The sequence below is a fragment of the Antechinus flavipes genome, chromosome 6 (genome assembly GCF_016432865.1).
Source record: "Antechinus flavipes isolate AdamAnt ecotype Samford, QLD, Australia chromosome 6, AdamAnt_v2, whole genome shotgun sequence".
NCBI lineage: Eukaryota > Metazoa > Chordata > Mammalia > Dasyuromorphia > Dasyuridae > Antechinus > Antechinus flavipes.
This window is the reverse complement of record NC_067403.1, coordinates 110,933,197-110,957,956: the sequence shown is the minus strand read 5'-3', so window position 1 is coordinate 110,957,956 and position 24,760 is coordinate 110,933,197. Positions and strand designations below refer to the sequence as shown.

Here is a 24,760-nt window from a genome sequence, read left to right as displayed (position 1 = left end):
GTCTTTTAATTGCCTCAGTTTTCATTTCCTTTACCAGTTTCAGTGATTTTTCAATCTATCCATGTTCCATAGACATGAAACTTGCTTTATGAACATTGAGTACATAGCAATGTTATGCTATTATAGTGTGTAGAGGTACCACTCCTTTCCAACTGAATAATACCTATAATACAAAAAGCAGGTTGCACATATATACATAAATATATGTATGTTGTATATATATATATATAAAATCAGTGTACATAGACACATAAATATACATATTCACATATGTATATATCATGCAGTAGAAATCATTTTCTGCTGCTCTGTTTTTCCTGCTATGGAGAGAGTAATTCATTCATTTTAGGTCTAAAATTCTAGGGAACATACTACATTATAGAAAATGGTTTTTTATATCTTCCCCATAGTTTTCTGATTAAGAAATATTTTTTAAAAACTCCTTACATTTATCTTCCAATTTTTAGTAGATTTAGAAGTTTTATGAGTTTTGTTGCTATGATTCTTTATGCTTCAAAATATTATATTTAGTAAATATATGTACATACACACATATATAGCCATATAAATGCTTGTAAACACTGTTAAGTATTATTTGAACTATTTTATGTTTTGAAAAATACACATTTTTGACAACTAAGCAATATCAGCACTAGTATAGGAAAACTGTTTCCTCAAAAAATTTCAATATTCTCTGTCATTAGTATAATGAGAAATCAAATTTTTAAAATGGAATTTTGTTCTCCCATATTTATTTAGTAATTATAAGACCCCTGCTTCCCTGATATTATTTCAAAATCTGTATTTAGATTTTTGTGTTGTTGATGATACCTCTGAGTAAAATGAAAGTCGCATAATAGTTTGCTGTTTTGTTTGACTTATACTAGAGAATAGTAGAAGTGCAAACATCTAATTATCAAACTCCTGAAAGCAACTATCTATAAAATTGAAATTAAGATCATATATTTGTAGTTGGAAGGAAATTTTAGTAGAAATATACATCTTTTTAAAGAGCAGAAATAACCAAAAAGTTAAAACTAATCATCAAATTGAAACTCCAAATTGTAGTTTGCTTTTACAAAGTTATAGCTAGTTTTAAAAACTTTGAATTGATTGCTAAGAATTTGAAATGTTGTTTTCAGCATGAATTCCATAGTCAAGACAAAATAAGTACTTTATTCATCAAATATTTATTGAATATTTATTGTAGAAATAAGCAAAAAGTTTTAATTAACTAAATAATTATAACTCCAAGCAGTAATTTACTGAAATTCATGTCTAATTTTAAAACTTTTTAATTTATTTATTAAAAACTTACTGTTTTTATCATGAATACTGTAGCCAAGACAAAATAAGTCCTTTTTTTCATCTATTCTTCAAATCTTCATTTAGCATCTAATATGTGCAAATCAGTATAACCTCAATCTTCAAGAAAAAGAATCATTGCTTAGCCAATTTTAGCATTTTGGCATCTTGATTCCTAAATCCTACAATCTGAAAATTAATTGATATTGCATGTTTCTTTAACAGGATCATGTAAGCAAAGATCTGGAAGAACAGTTGCGGGCCGTATCCAGTGTGGATGAACTTATGACAGTCCTTTATCCAGAATATTGGAAAATGTTTAAATGTCAGTTGAGGAAAGGGGGCTGGCAGCAAAATGGGGAGCACCCCAGTCCTGACACAAGAGAAGAGAATGTCAAATTCGCTGCAGCACATTATAATGCAGAGATCTTGAAAAGTAAGTTCAGAGAAGAAAATCTGTAATCAGTCCTGGAAATGAAATCAGAATGGGGGAGGGGAGAATATCCTTCCTCAAATGTCCCCCACCCCACCAAATGAATATCTGAACTTTTATCTACAGCCTTTAGAACTTCATGTGCTAAAAGAAAGCAATTGATTTTAAAAGAAAACATTTGTATCTTATTTGGTAGTAATCCCATTGCAACCAAATTGGGTGGGAAATAAATTTGTGTTTCTCGTGATGATTTAGTTCCATCATTTGTTGGGGGGTCCTGGAGGATGGAGCAGTGAATGTCTTTTTATCTATATATCTATTATGCTCTGTATATCTATTATGCATGCTCATTCTTACCAATGTAAGTATTCTCCATCTTATAAGTCATCTGATCTTTTCTTCAAGCAAGGTTTCCTAAAGGTTCTGTATGATTGATTGTTCAGAGATAATGATTGGCTTCAGTAGACTCAGAATAATACAGTCAAAAGAATATTGGATCTGGAATCAGGAGAACTGAGCTCAAATCCTGCCTTTTTTATTTACTATCTGTGGGACTTTAGATAAGCTTCTTAATTTCATTCAGTCTCATATGCTTCATCTTTAAAATGAAGAAGTTGAACTACATGGCCTTAGAAGCCACTTCCAGTGAAATATTCAGTTTTGGATCTTTGTGAATCCCATAACATTTTCTAGGTAAGCCTTATGGGGAAAATGGACATAGAAAATAAATAAGGCATCTTTTGTCCAGTACTCCTCAGTTTCCTTTAGAGGATGATGCTATATTGAATTAATGGCAGTTCTTTAGTTGTTAAATAAAATAATCCATATTTCATAGTTTTGTTGGACTTGAATGTATTGATATTTATAATTTGAGGCAAAAAAATCAATGCATATTAAAATATCTTTTTCTCTAATAAAGTATTTTGTATTTTGACTTTTTTGGTTTGTTGTTTTGTTTTCTTGTGTTTGTTTTAGTGATACGGAACAGACTAGAAGTTTGAAAACTGCATCAATCATAACAGGGATTATCATTTAAACATTTGGTTTTATAAATGGGCCTTTTGCATTTCAGAGCCATAGAGTAATTCAGTGTGAATGGACTAGGATCATTGCATGTTAGAGCCAAAAGGGGTTATATAGGGGAAGAAAGTTGAAGCCCAGTAAAAAGCAGAGCCAAGATTAAAATTCAAGTCTTAGAGGTTCTTGGCTTGCAAGTATAATACTCTTTCCACTATACCATGCATAGGCAAAGATAACTAGTTTAAAAAGAGAGCAGGATATACTATCTTATTTATAGAAATACTTACACTTTATGCAGATGCAGTGTTGCCACTTTTTGAATTTCCCAGAAAACTCTTCTGAGGATGGTGTTGGACAACATCCAGCGCCCTCTCCTCATTTACATTTGGTTTAATGAGAACAAGGCAATAATGTTTGTTTTTGCTTGAAAACCATAAAGACAGAGCACGCTGAAGAAAACTGACATGATCACGTTGCTTCGTAATTTGTAAATAGTAGATATTAAACTCTCAATCTCTGAAGCAAGGGAAAAAACTTAACATAGATTCCTTGGACTGGTCTTTGTAATTGTTCATAAAGTGTAAAACCTTGTTTTGCTGAAATTTGTAGAAAAGGTTTCCTTTCAAAATTTCCTCAGATGTGAGCTCTTCTGCTACTTATTCCAATAACTGGGATTCTAGCTTCCACTTCTTTGTTTAAATTCCATATTTCATCAGATAAAGCACCTAAGAGTATGAACATGTTGGTTTTATTCTAAATGTGAGTGACCTCCTGCTGCCATGTTTTCTTTATAACTTATGGACTTCCCTATGACTCGGCAGGTATTGATAATGAGTGGAGAAAGACTCAGTGCATGCCACGTGAGGTGTGTATAGATGTGGGGAAAGAGTTTGGAGCAGCAACAAACACCTTCTTTAAACCTCCATGTGTATCCATCTACAGATGTGGGGGTTGCTGCAACAGTGAGGGACTGCAGTGTATGAACACCAGCACAAGTTACCTCAGCAAGACGGTAGGTATTTCTACCATGCTTTGAGATCACTTTTAATGAATATATACCTGTCATAGTAGAAATATTCTGATTATGGATTTATAGGGGCTTTGAATAGAGATCTAATCAGTTCAGAAAGTATGGTATATTTTCTTTGGGAATCAGAATGCAACAGTATTTCTTACTAAAACTATGATGCTTTTTTTTTTTTTTTAAGGAAGCCTTAAAGAGAAAACGAACTGTTTGATATGGCTGGTACAAAGCTAATTAAATAAAATTAAAATTATTTTTAGATTAAAAGCATAAAAGTTGTAATTTAGGTACATATGTGTACATATATATCTATAGATATGTTTATATCTATAGATATATAGCAAAAAAACCATGTATGTATGCATATATATATAATTTGGTTATTTCTAAGTACAGATTTAGTTCTTCTACATATGGAAATATAATAAGTTATTTTGTAAGGTCATCTAGAATGATCAATGGAATGGAAATTAACTAGAATTCAACAAAATCATAATCATTTCAACATTTACTAAGTGCCTAGTATCGGCAAGATTCTGTCCTGGATACTAGAGATACAAAGTTAAAACAAGTAGATCTGATACTATATATATAGTGTTTTGTGTAATATGTGCTTTCTCTAAGTTTAAATTCTAAGGTTTTTGGTGAGCAGGAAAACATGTAAAGTTTAAATTTATAAATGGCCCATTCCTAATTAATGTATATGGGGTCAAGGTGTGTGTGTATATATATGTATTATGGGTCATATATGGAAGAAGAGACTCACTGTCAAAGCAGCTGTGTATTTGGCTTATTATAACTATGCAACTGAATATCATATTGTTTATGGAGGTTTGAAATGGTGTGTGTTTATAGACAAAAATATGTAGGAGAATGGTGATCTAGGCTGGACTAATTCAAATTCTATATTGTGATGACTGCATTAGCACCCTGGATACCTTAGAATCAGCTGGAGTCAAGATAAGCAAAAATCCTTGGTCTTTACTCTTGGTCTTTATAAGTAGGATTGAATTAGCAGAATCTCCTCGACTTTCCTTCTTTGTCTCCCATCCAGAAGTGACCCTGGCTAGTCTTACTCCATCCCCTAGTCCCTCCTACAGGGGACTCCTACAATTCTCTGTATACACCAATTATCAAGCCAGCACAGAATAGTGGGAAGAGCCATTTTCCAAGTATATGCTATAGAGTATTGTCCAATTGGTAATTAGCCTTAAGTGCTTGGTTGTCTGACCTCAGTGCATCTACTCAAAAGTTTCAGCCCTTTACACTATACAGCCAAAGTAAATTCTTGTGGTATTTAAATATTTTTCCAACAAATTTTCAAGGCTAGAGTTGGCAAAAAAAAAAATTTCAAATCAACTCTAAAATGTAATCTGGTCATATTCTCTCATATAATCACCTGCAAGAGCCCAGCAGAAGAATCTTGTTAAAATACATGGTAATTTGAAAATCTAGCCATTCTTTTTTGAATGTGGTATGTATGATGCTGGTATATAGCCACTATGTGGGTGGAGGGTGTGAAGAGGAGAAGCCTGAACTCTAATCAAACCCATACTCTGTTACTTCTTTTCCCACACCTATATTCTGTTACCCATATAGAAGTATTGTAACTTTTTACCATACTAACGATTTCTTGAATGAATTCTACATGTCTTTGCAAGAAATAAGCTGAGAACCATTAATGTAAAATTCTAGTTGACTTGTTTTCTGCCTTATCTGCTCACCACCATTTTGAAAGAACAAATCTACATATTTTCTTTTTTAAAATTTCTTTCCATCCTTTTCAGATAATAATTGCAAGGAAAAATAATTCTATAAACCTGAATTTCCTATTTAATTTCCTGGGTCTAAACCCTAAAAAAGAAAAATTGTATAGGGTGATGTTGGACCTTATATTCTTCCTATGTTTGCCCCATTACACACAGCTTTTTAAACAAAGTTACAAGTATTCTAGTCTTTAAACATTTCCTGATTTTGTTGTTGCTAAGTTACTTTCAATTATGTCTTATTCTTTGTGATCTCAATTGCGGTTTTCTTAGTAAAGATAGATACTGGAGTGTTTTGCTATTTCCATCTCTAGCTCATTTTACAGATGAGGAACTAATGCAAACAGAGTTAAGTGACTTGCCCAGAGTCACACATTTAGTAAGAGATCTGAGGACAGATTTGAACTCAGGAAGATAACCCTTCCTGATTCCAACCCAGGCACTCTATCGATTATACCACTTGATATAGCAAAAATGATATAACCATATTCATGTCACATATAAAGAAAAGAAATTGATTTAACTCTCATAAAACTATGAAGAGATTATCCATAGAATTATATGGTTGGTATTTGTTAACAGTTGGAGTTATAATCAAATTGGAAGGCTTTTCACTAGTTAACAAACTTTGATATATAAACATTGGAAAGTACAGTAAAAAAAAATTGTACAAATTTTAAATGCAAGAGACCAGGAAAGAATAGGATTTTAAATTTTTGTTGTTATAAGGCATTTCATTAAAATAATAGCTAGCCAATCAACTAAGGAATTGTTGCTTGAAATTGTGCTATTTTGAATAAGTTGATATTAGCTTAACAAGATTTTACTTGGTACAGCTTGTGCATCTTACTACTGAAGCATAAACATTCTTTCCAAAATCCTTTTATAAATATTAAAATTCCTGCATTGGTAAGTGTGGACTGTATTATCAATTAAGTATTTGGAATCTCTATTTTCTAAGTCACTGATTCATTGCACTATTAAATAGAAAATGATTATGTTGCTCAAATATTCTTCAAAAAGAATGATCTCTTTACCAAATTTATCATTATTACAAAAATGTTGCTGTGTTGCATTAATATTAAGTTACACATACAAGAATTAGATTTCATTTCTTTTCTGCTCTATGTATGAAATTTTTCTGGCTTTTTTATAAATGAAATTGTTGAAGTAAATGGTCTGCTAAGCTTCATTTCCAGAAGTCCTATGTTCAAATCTTACTTCTGAAACTCTCCAGCTCTGTTATCCTAAGTCATTTTTTTCTTTCTCTTCCTCTCTCTCATTTGTATAATGTAAGGGGTGGATTGGATAATCACAAAGACCTTTTTTTCAACCTTTAAATCTATGATCCTATAATCCTAAAGTCAAATAGATGATCCGGGTCTTTGGGAAATTAAAAGATAGATACTTTTGTTTATAATATCATAAAAGTATGATTCTGGAGATTATTTTTCCCCAAAGGGTTTCTGTCATCTGTGTTGTTCATTTGTTTCAGTGATATCTGACTTTTATGACCTCATTTGGGGTTTTCTTGGCAAAGATACAGCATTGGTTTGCCACTTCCTTGTCTAGCTCATTTTACAGATGAGGAATTAAACTAAACAGGTTTAAGTTACTAAGGTCAGAAATGACCTCATGAAGATGAATTTTCCTGATTTCAAACCACCATCTATCCATGCTACTACCTAGTTGCTCCTCTACCCATAGTCCAGTTTTTTTTTAATCAGTTTCATTTTAAGTATCATTTTGTTTCACTTAAAGGGAATATCCATGAAAATAAAATTTTAAGATGTCATGATTCTAATTTGGGACAATATGTAATATCATTTCTTGATATAATGCTGTATTAAAAGTACGTCAAACTGATCTTCAGAAATTTTTATTCCTTTTTTTTTACAGATTCAATCATATACATTTTTAAATATAGTAAAGGGTATATCTAGGACTTAGGAGACTTAGCTTCAAGTGCTTTGATACATACTAACTTTATGACCCTAAACAAATCATTTAACTTTCCAGTGAATAAGGTAATTGCAGAATTATAAATTACAGGAAAATTGTTAATTTGCATTGATTTAATGAATGGCATATATTGAAAAGGGGCCAAGGGAAAAAACTGGAGAAAATATTAAAGGATTTAAGAATACTTTTTACCAAATAAGGCAAAATTTAATCTTTTAGGTGGCTTTAGCCAATTTCTCTAATATGTCTTAATACCTTCGGTAATTAGAATTTTTTAAGCTTCTGTATCTCTCCACACCTTTAGCATAAAGATGAGAAACTTTTCTTCTCAAGACCTATTTTTGCTTCTGTGTTACTATACCACAGTTAAATTATTTGCATAAAGACAAATGACCTGCATATTGTTAATACTTAGTATTTCCAAAGCTGAATCACTTTATTTATCTTTGTAGTTATCCTACTACTTTGCATTCTCACATTGAAGATCCTTTGTGTACTTAGCCATTATACAAACAAATGACTGTTTGTGACAAATCCTTTGGAAGGGGATTGGAGCTGAGGTTCAACAAGTCAGAAGCCTGCCGGTCTAAAAGTCTTGGCTTGGGTGCTAAAGCCATAGTGGCTAATAGGAAAAAATGCTGAACTTGGCATCAGGAAACATGGGTTTGAATTTTGTTTTGGACACTTCTTAGTTGATAGGTAATGGACAAATTACTTGGCTATTACATGGGATTCTTGAGAGGAAAGTACTTTGCATGACCCTGACAAATGTGTAATCACTTTTCTTACAATTTTTAAAAATCATCTCCTTAAAAATTTTATATTTCCTTCTCATCTGGTTAGTGAACATTATTAGTTTAAACAAAAATGAAAATAGAGGCATGCAAGGTAAGGAGATAGTTAAGACATATTTTTCAAAGGATATACAAAAGACATTTTAAATATTGCTTTTATTTTTAATGCCAAGAAAATGCCACTTTCCATGGCATATTGATATTTATTTCATAATAAGGCAAGTCATATGTGTTTAATGAAGGCTCTAAGCCTTCAGTAAGTAACAGCAAACAGGCAATTTTTCAGTCATGGGGGTTGGGGATGCTACCAGGAGTGATTTACAAAGCTCATCGAAGATGTGCAAAAACGTTTTTCTGGTCTACACTTAACTATTCTTTGCTATCATGAGAAAAGCTGACCTTGTCATCTAACAATAAGTATTTTAATGATTTATGGTTGCACATTTTAAGTGTACCCCTTTTAATTGTCTTTCAACTCTGAAAGTAAGTAAAATACTCAATTTCCATGTTAACTGATGTTAATAAAGCCCCCAATTCCATTCTCTTTATGAAATATTATGTTTCTTTGTAAGCAAAATGGAAACATAAGCTTTTAGTTAGATTTTTATTAACCTCGATTCTTGAACCTGGTTTTCTTAATTACTGTTTTAAAAACTGCACTCCAATAAAACTGCTTTCCTCCATAATTTTATAATATAATATTTTATATCATTCATTTAAAAACATTATTCTGAGGAAGAGTCCAGAGATTTCACCAGGCTGCCAAAAAGGGACATAACATGGAAAAGTGTTAAAAAGCCCTTGCTTTGGATGGAATTTAAGCTGGGAAATTTTAGTATATAAATGTGAATTATCACTCCTGAAATCAATAGTATAGTTAATTCACACAATCAAATACACACAATCTGTTTTCAAATGGCCACCTTGCCACCTAAGGCTTGGGTCAAGCTTGGAAAATGATAGGCATAGAGAAGTTTTTTTAAAACTGTCCAACAACATTATTGAATCTCTGACTACAGAGCAAAGTCAAGTGCAGGTGGTATTGTACATTGAACTGTCCAAATAATAATATATTCAGTGATGGTTTGTCTTAAATTTTCTGTCACCTTAGACTGGTTGCCACCTAAGACTCACTCCTGAACTCTTTTCTCTTTTTATACTAGGTTATTAGCTAATAAGGGAGATAATATTGAATGTAGAGTAAGAAAGACTTGAATTCAAATTCCACCATAGATACTATAAGTGACCCTAGACAAGTCACTTAACAGCCTCAGTTGCCTTTGTAAAGCAAAGATAAAAATAGCAAATACCTCCATAGATTGAAATAAGAATCAAATGCTATAACATATAGAAAGCACTTTGCAAACTACCAAGTACTATAAAAATGCTTGCTATTATTATCAATAAGATAATTATTTTAACATCCTTATCCATTTCCATAGATTTAGTTATTACCTATATACAGATACTCTTAAGTGCTATATATCCACCCTTCTGGATGTTGCACCAGAAGTTCATATCCAACATGTCCAAAATTAAAATTACAATCTCCACCAAACCTGCTACTTACCCAGTCTTTCATAGGGCACTTTCCTCCTTGTACTCATTCAACTTTGCAACTCTGAGTACTTTTTCCTCTTCTTCATCCCATAGCCCCATCATGTCAAATTACTTACCAAGTCCTACTGGACAAATCACTTAACTTTACCAAGTCTTCAAGGTATTTTTATCAATAAAATTAAGAGGTTGTGTTAGATGTCTTTTACGGTTCTTTTCAACTCTAGAGCTGTGTTCCTATAGCCCTGAAATTTCACCAATTGAATTTTCATGTTACTGTCTAAATTACTACTTATGTGAACTATTATAGTTAAGTTAACCTCCCTGAATCCAGTCTCTTCTTTCTCAAGTTTATATTTCCCATAGCTGACAACAAGCACAGATCAGGAAAGACATATCACTATATCTTCAAAAATATCATGTGATTCCAAGATAAAACTCATTAGCCAAGTAATTAAGGCTCTGTGTGATCTAATTCCAATTTGTCTCATTCTAGTTTTATTTCTCATTATTTCCTTTCACATACTTGATTATTTCAGTTATAACTAGCCTCAAAAGGCCGATGTCATATCAAAATTTGATTACTAATAGTTCTCCAAACTTAACTTGTGGTCTCCAATCTTCTTGCATTATTTCCAACCTGGGAAGCAAACATGCATGTTCTCAACCTTTCAGAAGTCTGATTTTACTTGAAGGCTCAGTTCAAAGACTGTGGAGATGTTTGCAATCACAATCTGGGAGGTGTTCTCAGAAGTAGCACAATTAAAAATATTCTCTTCTTCAATAAATATCCCTAGAGCCTTTGCCTGCAAAGGTGCTTAGCACCACTTTTTCCTATATTATACTTATCTATATACCCAAGTTTCTACACATACACCCCCTCTAAAGTTGCCAGAACCTTTCTTCCTCATAGCTTCTAGATCTAATACTAATACCCTACCCAGCCCAGCTCTTACTGCCTGAACATATAATGTGATCATCTTTATAGAACATGATCTGCTACCATTCAGTATCATTCCCTTCAGCTGATTGATCTATGTGGGGAGTTGGATTAGTCCTTGTTCTCTGTAGTTATTTTCAAATTCTCCCCCTCCCATCTCTGGTGTGAGGGCTTGTGGAGCCTTTTGAAAGGCTTGTCATTCTTCTTTCATGTCCACTTGCCACCCAAATTTTATCTGTGGCTCCAAGAAGCAATAATGTGTGCAGTGGGCACACCACAGCAAAACCACCTTGAGACTAAACAAAGATGATGGTCACCAACAGGCTTCAAATCCCATGGTGTGTTAGTGGAATGTCTATCCCAAACATATGACTATTTTCCCCAATTGAATGGGTAGATGAGAACAATTTATTCCAAAGGCTATGAAGCAGGCTCTAAGGAGCCTGATGTAAGACATCAAAAAAGCCAAGGTCATCCATTGCATTCCAGGCCTTTGATGAGTCTGGAAGAGAATGAGACTGATAACTTTGTGCAACTCTGCCTTACTTAAATACGATTCACATGCAGGTCAAAGACATCACCTCATGAAAAGTTGAGGCTATTTGCTATAAATTTCTCCTTTCTCCACTCTTCATCTTAAATCATTCATATTCCCTTCTGCCATCATCTCCTCCTTCACCCCATCTCACATAATAGGGTAGTCTTACTCTTACCTGCTCTCTACCTACTCAATCCCATTGCTTCCTATCTCTCCCAACAGATGGGCCTATGTTATTCTTACTTTATCGTTTTGATCTCTTCTTTTCTACTGGCTTATTCCATACTGCCTACAAACATTTGTTTCTACTATTAAAAAAAAAACTCTTATTTGATCCTTCCATACTTAGTAAGTAACAAAATATGTTTCTTCTGGCAAAGTTAAACTTTTCTCAGTCTCTTCTTAATGCCTTAGAATCCCACTTACGAGTCTGATCTCTTAATTGCCAAATCTAATAGCCTTTTCTCAGTTCTTCTTCTCCTTGACTTCTTTGAAGCCTTTGGAATTTGATCAATTTTCTGTTCTTGATACTCTCCTCTTTAGGCTTTCAGGATACCATTCTCTCCTAGTTCTCTTCCAATTTATATACAACTCCTTAGTGTCCTTATTTGGGATCTTATTCAGATTATGCTCTCTAACCTTGGGAGCCCCACAGCATTCAGTTCTTGGTCCCTCTTCTCTTCTCCTTTTACATTAATTGCATCTTAGTTTCCTTGGATTCAATTACCATCTATACTATATTCTCACACATTTATATATCTTTCCGTAACCTATCTGCTGACCTGTAATTTCATATTTTCAAATGCTTTTCAGATATTTCAGGATGAATGTATAGTAGACATCCTTAAATTCAATATGATCAAAAATAGAACTAATTACCTTTCTCTCTAAACTCTCCCCACCCCAACTCCTATCTTCTCTTTTATTGTAGAGAGCAAAACCATCCTCAAAGTTCCTCAGGCTTGCAATCTAGGGGTCATCCTGAACTCCTTACTTTTTCTTACAGCCCCCTCCCTCACTCTCTCCCCACCACACCATATCCAACCAGTTGCCAAAGCCTGTTGATTTCACCTTTCCAACATCTCTTGAATATGATCTCTTCTATCTTCTGTCATTATCCCAACTCTGATGCAGGTCCTAAAATACTGCAATAGCCCGCTAATAAGTCTGCTTGCCTAATCCCTCTCTACTTTAATATATACTCTATTCTACTACTAAAGTAACCGTGTTGTTCTGCCTATTCAGTAAACTCCAATAGCTTCCAGGATCTAGTAAGAAATTCTTTATCATTCAGTGTTCCCTATAATCTAATCCCTTGAACCTTTCCAATCTTCTTATGCCATGTACACTTCAATCCAGATCACTTGCTTCCTGGCTGTTCCACAAACATGATACTGTATTTCACAGCTCCTGGCATTTTTTGTGACTGACCTCCATGCCAGGAATGCACTCCTTCTTTATCTCTTCTATAAAATTTCATCTTTTACAGGAAACTTTTCCTAACTCCTCTTAATTCTAGAGCTTTCTGTCCCTTAATTATTTCCCATTTATCTTATAACTTATTTATGTATACATGTATATATTTGTAGATGTATATATATTTGCATATTGTCTTCCCCATTTTTTTTAAAATCCCTAACTTTAGCACAGAACTTGGAACATAATAGGTACTTAATAGATGTTTATTGATTAATATTTGGGAGTAACTATATCCAAAATGTCAACTACTTTATAATTGCTCTATAATGAGCCTTTCAAAAATTTTGCTAGGTTGATCCTTGTATAAATTGCATATGGCTAATTACCAAACTCATATTTTTTGTCATAGTGTTTTAATAGGAACTTCCATAGCTCATACTCCATAGGCAAATCTTCAAGAACCCAGGCTCATCTATCCACCATGATGAGGTATCAAAGGAAGACTTTAATGGAAGAATAGTGGCCATTAAAAATGTTCCAAATATTATAGAACAGTACTGTGACTTTTGTGATACCCTGTGTTGTAGGTTAACATGATACATGGCATTCAGTAGACACTTAATAAATGAAATCTGATTGATTAAATATGTTTTTTCGATGTTGCCTAGAAACTTAATAGTATTTACAACATTCTTTCCTTGAATAATATGTGTTCTGAATATCAAATTTCTGATTTGTAAGCATACATTTGAAATATAACTCATTCATATACTGTAGACTACCTTTAAAAATATCAGCATCATTCATTTCCTTAAAAATTACAGTATTTTTTCCCTTAAAGAATAAATTATGTCTTTATTTGAGATTTCTCTGTTCCATTTCTTTCATATCTTTTTTATTAGACCAAGTACTCAAAATTTTCATAAATCCTGCTTTTAAAAAAAGGAAACCAAGTTTCATAGTTAATTTATACCCAGCAGCAGAGTTGTAATTTTGCCAAGACATACTTTATTTTGAAAGATTTGTAGATCTTTCAGGATCAACATTTTTCGAAGGGAGATAAAAAATTGATCAGTGAACCTTAAGGGTGTAATTTCTTAGAAACTCTATTTAAAACACTCACATTATCAGGGATAATCTCTGAAGAAAAGCATCTTTCTCCAAAGAGTTTAAAATTAATTCCATCAGGGCTTTTCCACTAAAAATAGAAGAGGAATATTATGAGCTACAAATATAACATACTGGCATACAATATTGGATACTCTATCAAACTCTTGCCATTCTATAAGCAAGTTAGAGAGATCTAAAACAAGATTCCCAGGTAACTTTAAGACAAAGTTTTGCTGTCTCTATTGGACAAAACTCCAAATCAAGATATTTCACTATTGCCTTCAATAAAGTATTTCCATGTTTATCAACTTCTTCAGCTAATTCTTCTTTAAGTCCACTCTAAATTCCTTATGCTTTAGTTTAAGTTCATTTCATTATGGTCTTAACTCAATGCCAATAGAGAGGAGCTGATCATTATCTTCCACTTAGATACTGTACTTTGAAGACCATTCCTGAATTATTAATGTTTAAATCAACCAAGAGTCTTGGATTTGTCACCTACATCTTTGTGAGAGAAATGTGTACATATACCATCAATGGTGCAAGTGATAAGCTGCTAACCAATTGATGATTGCTTGTTTGACTAAGTTGCTACATTAGTAACTGAGAAGTTCATTTCAAAAGTTCAAACTGGTCATGTGGAACAATGTTATTTATCATAATTTAGTTAACATTTGTTTAACTAACTCTAATCTCACCACTGAAGGTTAAATTCTTATGGTTTCTTTAAGGAATTCAAGTGAATAGTGTGATTTTGTTGTTGTTGTTGTTGATGTCTATGAAATAGTTTGTCTGGATTCATTGTGTGTAAAATATTCAGCCGCAACTGAGGGAATTCCAAATTAATTTTGGCTTCTGTTTTTTAGACCTAATTTGGAATGTCATTGAAATAGGGAAGACTTGATGAAGTAACAGAATTTACTAAAGCAGATTAATACTTACTCTATAATTTGTAGGTTTAGAGAACAGCCCAGCACAGTGAGAGGTTAAGTGACTTGCCCATGGTTACAAACCAATTTTTTTTTCAGAAAGGAACTTGAACCCAAGGCCTCCTGACTCTGAGGCTAACTCTCTATCCACCAAACCAAACTATATTTCTTAGTTTCATATAAGTCAAGAATGGTAAAACTGCAACTCAAGTTAGGTCTTCTAATTGCAACTATGTCTTTTCCAAAATGCCATATTTCATATTTTAATAAAAGGGATCTCTTTGCAAAGACTACATCATCAATCTAATAATTTCCATAGAAAACTATGAATATATTTACATACAAATTAATTTTGCAAATATCTATATAATCAATAACAAAAGAATCAAGAATAAGTTCTATTCTGTAGGTTTTTGCAAGCACAAATTTTATCAACTGCTTTCTACAGTCTGGTTAATTTGAATCTAAAGTGTTTCAGAATCAGTTATACAATATATGTATAATGAGTACAATATTTTTTCTAGATAGCTGAAATATTCTGGGAATGAGGTATTCTGAAAAAAAATGGAAATTTTTACATTTGACTAAGACTTAACTATTTACATTTTTAGAATTTTTGAATTGGAACCATTTCTTATTGAATATATATCTAGATCCACATATATGTGTGTGTATGCTTTTTAACAGTAGGTATACTTGCTTCCACTCTTCAAGCATCTGTAAGCATGTCATTCATTCCCTCTGCAAAAAAAAAGATTGTAGCAAATTCTCACCTTTACAAAAAACAAACAAAATTTGTGAATTGTTGTGGCCAAAGAGTTGTGTCACAAAGAAGGTAATGTTGCCTAGTTATCTTCCTTAATATAGCTACATTGAGCCTTGAATATATACATCTAATCCACTGGCTTGCCCATAAATGCAACCATTCCAACTTAAATAGATCTTGCCAAAGCTTGTGCAGTACTGAAATAGTTTTAGAAGACCCAAGGAACTCAATGCTATATTAAAGCATTATAGTAGGGCAGGAATACTTAACATCATTATTAGACTTAACATAATAATAAAAACACAGTACATCTGAGCTTTAAGAGACTTCAGAGATCAGGGGCAGCTAGTTAGTGTAGTGGATAGAGCACCAGCCCTGAAATCAGGAGGGCCTGGATTCAAATATGACCTCAAACACTTAAAACTTCCTGGCTCTGTGACTCTGGGCAGGTCACTTAATCCTAATTGCCAGAAAGAGAGAGGAGAGGAAAGGATAGGAGAGGAGAGGGACTGACTTCAGAGACTAGTCCAACTCCCTCTTTTTTATAGATGTGGAACTTGAAAATCAGAGAGAGTGGGGAACTAATTTATACAAAGTCAAACTTCTCAATGTTGAAAAGCCAAATTTTCCTGATTTCCCAATTTTCACCCTTTTTTGATAACAGTATCATTTCAACAGGGCAGCTAAGTGGCACAGGAGTTAGAGTGCCCAACTTGGAGTCAGGAAAACGCATCTTTTTTAAGTTCAAAACTAGCCTCAGACACTTACTCAGTCACAGTGTGTGACTCTGGGCAAGTTACTTCACTCTTTCTCACTTTCCTCAATCTGTAAAATGAGCTGGAGAAGAAAATAGCAAAGAACTCCATTATCTTTGCCAAGGAAACTCGGTCATGAAGAGGTGGGCATAATTGAAACAATGGAACAAAGATCATTATTAATAATATCTATTGCATTTTGAGGCTATAGGATTGCATAAGACTATTTGCTACTGTTTCAGATTAGATTGCTATGATGTTTCAGTTCTTCAGGTCTTCTCAGGAAACTCTCCCACCTCTTAATCCTGACCACCGGTCAGCTTCTAGCCCCTCACCTTAACATTGAATCTATTGTAGCTGCCTTTACTCTTCATCTCTCATGTAAAATTGAGCAAAAAAATTATTTCATTACTTCTTTTAACAAAGAAATATAGTTGGGCTTTTTTCACTTCCAGTCACTGTTATTTTTGATGTTGATGTTACCATTTTTTCAAATAGGGTTTTGCTTTATATGTATTTATTCGTCAAAAGGAAATAAATCCCTACAGAAAAAAAACCCAAAATAAAAATATCATAGAACATTAGTTCTAGAAGGAGCATTAATGAACATCTTAGCTAGTCAACTATCCTTATATTACAGAGGAGGCAAGAAATTCCCAGAGACAAGAAAGTCACTGCCCATAGACACACAGCTAATTGGAAAGATAACTGGCACATGAATAAGGTTGCTTTACTTCCAACTCTGTACCATTTCTTTTACATTAATCTAGCTCCTATAGATGTCCGCCTAAAGTCATCACAGTATGGTGTATAGTTAAATGTCAATAGATAGGTCGATAGAGAAGGGGATAAGTGAATAGATATGTATTGTAATATATACATATATTTATATTCACTATGCTGAATATAATGGTAGTTAAAAATTTGGGGATTAGATCATAATATTGGTTCTTTTCTGTTTCTTAGTAAACAGGTATGGTTCCAGGGAAATGACTTATTCATTTCTAAAAATAATTATCTTTTCTTCTTTTGGCTCAATATTTTTACTGACTCCGTAAGTATTTCAGTTATGAACTAGAAAGAAATTTCTCAATTCAGATGCTTCTGCCAAACAGCATTTGGCACATATTTATAGGAAAAGGGAAGTTAAAAATGAAAAGTAAAGGAGGGGAAAGAGAGAGTGAAGTTTTCTTTTTTTTCTATGAGAGTGAGTAAACGACAGCTACCGAAAGTAATGATTGATGTGAGAGAAGGAAAAATATTTAATGAACATTGAATAAGCCTTTCATACCAATTAAAAAGTTATTAAAGAAGTAGTACATTTTGGTTTCATTTTTTCAACAAGGTCAATCTTCTTTCTATGAATGCTGATCATAAGTCCTCTAAGTATATATGAAATAGCATTGATGACTTATTGTGATTAGAAAAAAAAATAAGTCTCCTTATGAGCTCTTGATCTTAGGCCAGGTCTTGGTCAATGGATAGATATTTCCAAACCCATCAAACATTCTAATTTAGTAGGAACTAGTAGAGTTTGTTCTCAATTGCCAGTAGTTTTGAGATCCAGTGTGATCAGCTCCATGTCACAATGAGACACGGGAGAAGGATGTTTCTTATTTATCACAATGAGAAAGAAATTTACTTCATACTTGAGTCACTAGCCAGGTAGAACTGCAATTCTCAAAGGAAGCATTTCCAATAATTGTAAACAGATAGGTATTTTTAAACAGGAATCCTTACTTGAAACATATTTTCCTTAGAATTATACATTTACATTTTTGTTATTGCTGAGTCCTTTTCAGTGGTAATTCTTTGTGATCCCATTTGGACTTGCATTCTGCTGAAAGACAAAAACTATATCAAGGTTCCATAGTCAAATCCTCTATGTTATTTAGCTCCTACTCCTCCCTCAGGATTCCTGGCATACTATGTTAGTCAGCCTTTTGACATGAGTTGAATTGGTGATAGTGTTGGTACAATGGACATAGTGCTGGGCCTGGAATCAGGAAGACTCATTTTTTGTGAATTCAAATCTGGCCTCAGACATTTACTAGCTGTGTCTCTAGGAAAGTCACTTAACCCTGTTTGCCTTAGTTTCCATATGTATAAAATGAGCTGCAGAAAGTATCTTTGCCAGCCAAGAAAGCTCTAAATGGGATCATGAAGAATCAGATGTGACTGAAACAACTGAATAAAAACAACAAAGTGACATTGTCAATCAATACATTATATATTATGAAAAATTAATTTCTTTTTAAAGCACAAGTGACTATAAATAGAAGTTCAGCTATTTGCTTCTGACTTCCCTAAATGATTATCTTGCACATCCTCATAGGATACCTAGGATACATAGATTGCAAAACTTATCTAATTTTCATGCTATTCTTTCTGTTCTTACTATACAAATCTGATTATTTTTCGCAGGTCAGGAAATAGCATTTGCTTTAGTAAGGTGCCATGGGGGCCAGCTGTTAATTATCTGGTTCCAACTTTTAATTGAAAGTATTTTGCTCATGCACTGGAACTAAATCTCAGGGCTGTGTTTGTTAGCATGTGAGAAAACATCATAGGAGATGACCAGTCTAGCTCAATGAGTAATTCAAGAACCATGAGTTAAACACCTACCCTACATAACTCCTAAGAACACTCCACAATTTTAACAGTACAGAATGATGTACGGTTAAAAACATATTTCAAGTGACGAAGTCTATAGGCAAAAAAATAAGATAAAGCTATTTTAAAAATAGAGAATATAAGCTGTATTCAAAGTGAATCCACTTTCTCTGAATGTTTGCAGTCTTTATTCCATGAACATCATACAAACAAACTTAGTTCCCTAATTACCCTTGCAACTATTTCCTTTATCTGTTATTTTATGTTTTTCTGTTTTGTCTTTGTGTTGAGATGTCTTCTTTCTTCTTTTATACTATTTAAAGCTTTTATACAAGTACTTATAAAAGAACCTTACTGAAATAGCAAGTGTTACATTTTATACATCTTGAGGTTCTTTTTCCTGTATTATTTTGCTTGCTATTCTCCCCAGAGACTATATATACATGCATATATGCAGAAAGAAAAATGTGTATGTATACACATATACCTATTTCTCTGTGTATATGTGTGCTATGCAGAGAGAGCACTTATATATCAAAATACCTTTGTTTACAAATATTTGTTGAATTAATGTATTTGTTGAGCAGATGTAGCAGATTTCTTTCTTTCATGGCAGAGATTTGCTCTTTATTTTGCTTTTTTTTTTTTTTTTTTTACATTTCCTTTTATTTACTCTAAATAGATGAAGGAGATTCCTTTCTTATCTCTTTTCATTAGCAAAAATCAAATCTTTTATTTCCCCCTTTTTTTCTTACCTCTCAAAATACTGAAAGATTAATTTGAATTTTAAAAGTAATTGATTTGATATCCTGAGATGCATAATTCATTAGTATGGTATTTTGTTCATTTGATACAGTTTAAAACCCATCAATACCTTTGCAGCTAGTTACATGTCATGATGACAACCTGGTGGTTACTTTCTGATCATGAGTCTGAGGAATTAATTTGTTTTTCAACTGAAAGACACTGACTCTTTGCTCAAAATGTTTCTATCTTGATCAAACTTGCCAGAGTTTGGAGTATATTGGCATTGTTTTTGAAAACCCAAAGACTCTTCTGGCAATAAATGAAATCGACAAAATAGGCCTTTGTGGAAAGGAAATGAATATAAAGCTGGTGATCACCTCTGCTCAAGGCATTATGTGCCCAGAGAATCATCTACCATTGTATCTTCTCTTTTCCACTGAATGCAAAGCATCTAATATGACTGAATAATCATGACCTAATATCAATTTTTTACTGTTTTGTTTTTATGTTTTAATCATTTATAGATTTCTCCCACTTTTTGAGAAGTCTCTTGTAACAAGCTAAAAACAATTAAATGAAATAAATAATCCAGAGACCACAGTATTTCATACATGTAACACCTGCTCTTCTTTATTTTTTCAGATGACAAAAATCTATGTATTTTGCTCCTACCCATTAGAAAAAAAGGAAAGAAAGAAAAAAAAAAGAAAAACAAATATGTATAATCAAGTAGCAGATTTCTCAAAACATTTTCACTTATTTGATCTTCTTCTCCTGATGAATAGAATTAGAATTGTACTCCATGAACAGTTATAATTGCAAAACTGGACTTGGAGACAGAAAGATTTGGCTTGAGATTATACCTCTGGCACTTATTAAATCACTTGATTTTTCTTAGTTTCAATTTTTCTTACATATAGAACAGAAATAACCATAATTTTTGGAACTATCTCACAACATTTTTGTGACACTCAGGTAAGGGAATGCACATAATGCACATAAACTTTAGACATCACAGAAATGCCATAATTTGTTCTATTCTTGCTGTCACTTTAGTTCTCTCAGATGTATGATCTCCCTTATGAAATGGTTTATATGAGATGGAATTGCTCTGTAGAAGGAAGAAAACATGCTACTCATTGTGTACCAAGCACTTTACAAATATTATCTCATCTGACACTTAAAAAACACTGGGAATTAGGTATTGTTGTCATTTTATAGATATGGAAACTGAGGCAGATAGAGGTTAAATGACTTGCTCAAGATCACACAGCTAGTAAGTGTTTGAACAGGATTTTAATTCAGATCTTTTTAACTCTAGTACTAGTGATCTTTATTAGCATAGTCTTATATCTGCCTCATTCTGCATAATAATATTTTTACACACATACACACACACACACACACATACACAAATGATCCAGAAAAATAGTAGCAATAGAATGTTTACAGTAGCTAAATAAAATTTATTTTAATACATATATAAATTATATTTAAGTCATTAAAGACCCATGTTCAAATCCAATCTTTAGTATTTATTAGCTCTGTGACCCTGAGCTAATTGCTTAATCCTGTCTCAATTTCTTCATCTGAAAAATGACCTGGAGAAGAAAATGGCCAAGTATTCTAATATCTTTGTTAAGATAATCCCAAATGGGATTGTGAAGAGTCAAACAAGACTAAAATGAATGAACAATAATATCGAGTAGAGGGCTGGTTACAGAGCCCCGAAGTTGGAGTTCAAATCCTACTTCTGACACATGGTAGCCAATTGTATACCTGGGCAAGTTCCTTTTCCTCTCAATGGCCTAGACAATTCTTTAAATCCCTTTATTACAGGGAAGAATAACATTTTTCCTTATCTGGAAATTCCAAATAGCATAAAATCATAAGTCCAATTCCTATCATAATATGTTTATATATATTTTGTAAAGACAAAAATTTGAAATTACATTTTAAATGCATGGTATAATTGGTCTCAGACTGAGGAAGATCAAGATTCAAAAACCTGTCTCTATCCTTGCAACTCTCTAAAACTATATTACATAGAATTACTGATAGAAATCAGTAGAGGGAGTTTCAACAAAAGATCACCACAGTTTAAGTTTTCTATATTAATGAAATCATAGGTTTGACTGCTCCAAAATGTGTGTGTGTGTGTGTGTGTGTGTGTGTGTGTGTCCATATACAGATTTAGATATAGCTGTAGAGGGCTGAAATTCTGAAAAGGTGTACTTGAATCTGAGACCACAGAATACTTAAGGCTAATTACCTATTCTATGTGAGATATTTCCTCTATCTACATATATTTAGATGAGTTGGTGATGTGATGGCTCTCCTCACCATTGGTGCTTGCTGAATGTGTGGTGGTGAGATAATCATAGGCAAGGATTAAAGGGCTGAGAGAGAGAGGTTAGGGTCACTTGGCTAGGAAGTGCTAAGTGTCTGATACTAGATTTGAACTCAGATCCTCCTGACTTCAGGGCTGGTGCTCTATCCACTGCACCATCTAGCATATCGAATAGGTAATTAGCCGTAAATACTCTGTGGTCTGAGATTCAAGTACACCTTTTCAGAGTTTCTCTACATATATCAATATATATGTATGTAACATACACATACACAACATATATCAATACATATGTATGTAAAATACACATATACAAAGATCTTGGGAAAATTTCTATATGTATATGTGTATATATTATATATTATATATACAAACATAAAATGTATACATTGATATTTATATATATATTTGTTTGTTTATACATGTATGTGTGTGTGTTGGTGTGTGTGTACACATATATCTAGTCATGAGATTTGGCTTAGGAATGAAAATAAGAAATTGGTTATAGGTTAACCAGTTTTGCTCATACTATTGCAGGAGTAGCAATGATTAATGCAACCCCATCCCTAAATCTGTCTTCCAAACTAAATCTCACCTAAAACTTTGAAATCATAGCAAGAGATTGGAGGGCACGGAAGTTCTAATGATATTTCCCTTATCTTAATAAAAAACATAATAATGTGAAAATGCAGCCAAATTATACTTAAAATTTTTAAATCTAAGCTCATCAGTCATTTAACACTTCATTTCATTTTCACAATATTATTATTCTTTTGGAAATTATATTTAAAATCTCTGAAATTTCAAATCAACATTATTCCATTGAAATATTTTCTTATTTGTATGTTTCATAAGAAATAAATATTATTAGAGGGAAAAAAATTGGAATTTTTCATGAATAGAAAATCCAAAACAGACTTGTTATAGCCAGGATCATTTTATAAATCTCTGCCCTCAGCATGAAATAAAATGATTTGTCTCATATTCAACTTAATCTTGTTCATTATAACTAAAATCTCTTTCCATTAAATTGTCAATGGCTGCTCATTAGTAATGCCTATTAGTAAGCATTCATTGCATTCTCTTTTTTTTCCCCAATTTTTTAAAGTGTAATATGAATGAAACCTCTGTTACAAAACCTACATACTCAAATTATATTAGGTGTCTTAAGTTAAACCCATTAGTTCTGTGTTAAATTCATAACTTTGTGACTAAGATAGATGTATTTGTAATACTTTTTAAAAGGTTTCTTTAAAAGTATTGAACATTTGCTTATTCTAATATAAGGTCCATATTGTTTTTACTATTAAAAAGATATGAAATATTCTCTATAATGAGTTAAAGATGGCAAAAAAGTAAAATGTTCTTATATAATCTATATATGCATATTTAATAAAAACAAAATACTGGATTTTTATTAACATTTGTTAACAGAATCTATATAATTGCTGCTGTTTTTCCCCCCTTTCTTTGTAGTTGTTTGAGATTACAGTGCCTCTCTCTCATGGCCCCAAGCCAGTTACCATCAGTTTTGCCAATCACACCTCCTGCCGATGCATGTCTAAACTGGATGTTTATAGACAAGTTCATTCAATTATTAGACGTTCCCTGCCAGCAACACAGTCACAGTGAGTATTAACTGAATCTTTGTTTCTGAATCCTATGCCACCAATGTGAAACAATCTAAAAAATAACAATGAAGCTAGTATCCTATTCACTTACTATACAAAGCTAAGGTAAAGTCAAATGTACAGGATACTATGAAAGCATAATCAAAGTAATAATATAGCTATATATATATATATATATATATATTTTTGCTAGACTTATTATTAAAATCTTTCCAGATTTGTAGGATCTGCTGGAATTTGCATTCTCTTGGCATATTCCCTATGAACTGAGGATCACTTCTCTATAGAGGAAATGAAATAATTTTGCTTGTATTTAAAAGTTTTCCTATTTCTATTACATTTCCTATTTTTGTAAAATTAGATATCTAGATCACATATTCTTATCCATATACACATGCATATTGAGCAATATATATAGATAATTTTAAATGAAAAAAAGAACCATAGCCTCTCATTTCTATTTTTCCAAACCCATATTTTTGATGGTTTCACAAATGGCAGTGCTTATGCTCCAAGGTCAGATACAAGAGTCTAAAAGTAGATTTATATCTTGAGAATATAGTCATTACTCATTATCAGTTATATATATATATATATATATATATACCATTGACATGTCATCTCTTCTCTCTCCCCTCCCCCAATTGTGGATAACATTTAGTTCTCCACCATTTACAGGCACTAAAGAAATGTACACATGAACAAAAAAAAGGACATAAATACAAAGCATTCATATTTATAAATTAGATGTATAGGATGCAAGTTTACATAACTCAATTAAAATTATATATTACAACAAAAAATTTATTAAAGCTTTTCATTCACAAAGCATATGCATGAATAATTTTTCCAACATTGACCCCTGCATAACCTCCTGCCACAAATTTTCTCCTTCTTCCTCCATCCCCTCCCCCCCCCTCAGGCAGTCCAATACATGCCAAATATGCCGAAATACATGCCAGATCCAATATGTGTATACATATTCACACAGCTATCCAGTTATGCAAGAAAAATCAGATCAAGAAGGAAGAAAAAAAAAACTGAGAAAAAAGAAACAAAATGCAAGCAAACAATAACAGAAAGAGTGAGAATGCTATGCTG

The 24,760-nt window shown here is 32.7% G+C and overlaps 1 protein-coding gene across 1 annotated transcript in view; it reads left to right on the top strand.

Moving 5' to 3' along the window:
* VEGFC (vascular endothelial growth factor C) overlaps positions 1 to 24,760 on the top strand; it is a 156,439-nt gene that overhangs the window by 104,269 nt on the left and 27,410 nt on the right. The window contains exons 2-4 of the mRNA XM_051966965.1: positions 1,531 to 1,741; positions 3,580 to 3,770; positions 23,505 to 23,656. Of these exons, the coding sequence (XP_051822925.1) occupies positions 1,531 to 1,741; positions 3,580 to 3,770; positions 23,505 to 23,656 (554 nt within the window). The remainder of the gene's footprint in view (positions 1 to 1,530; positions 1,742 to 3,579; positions 3,771 to 23,504; positions 23,657 to 24,760) is intronic.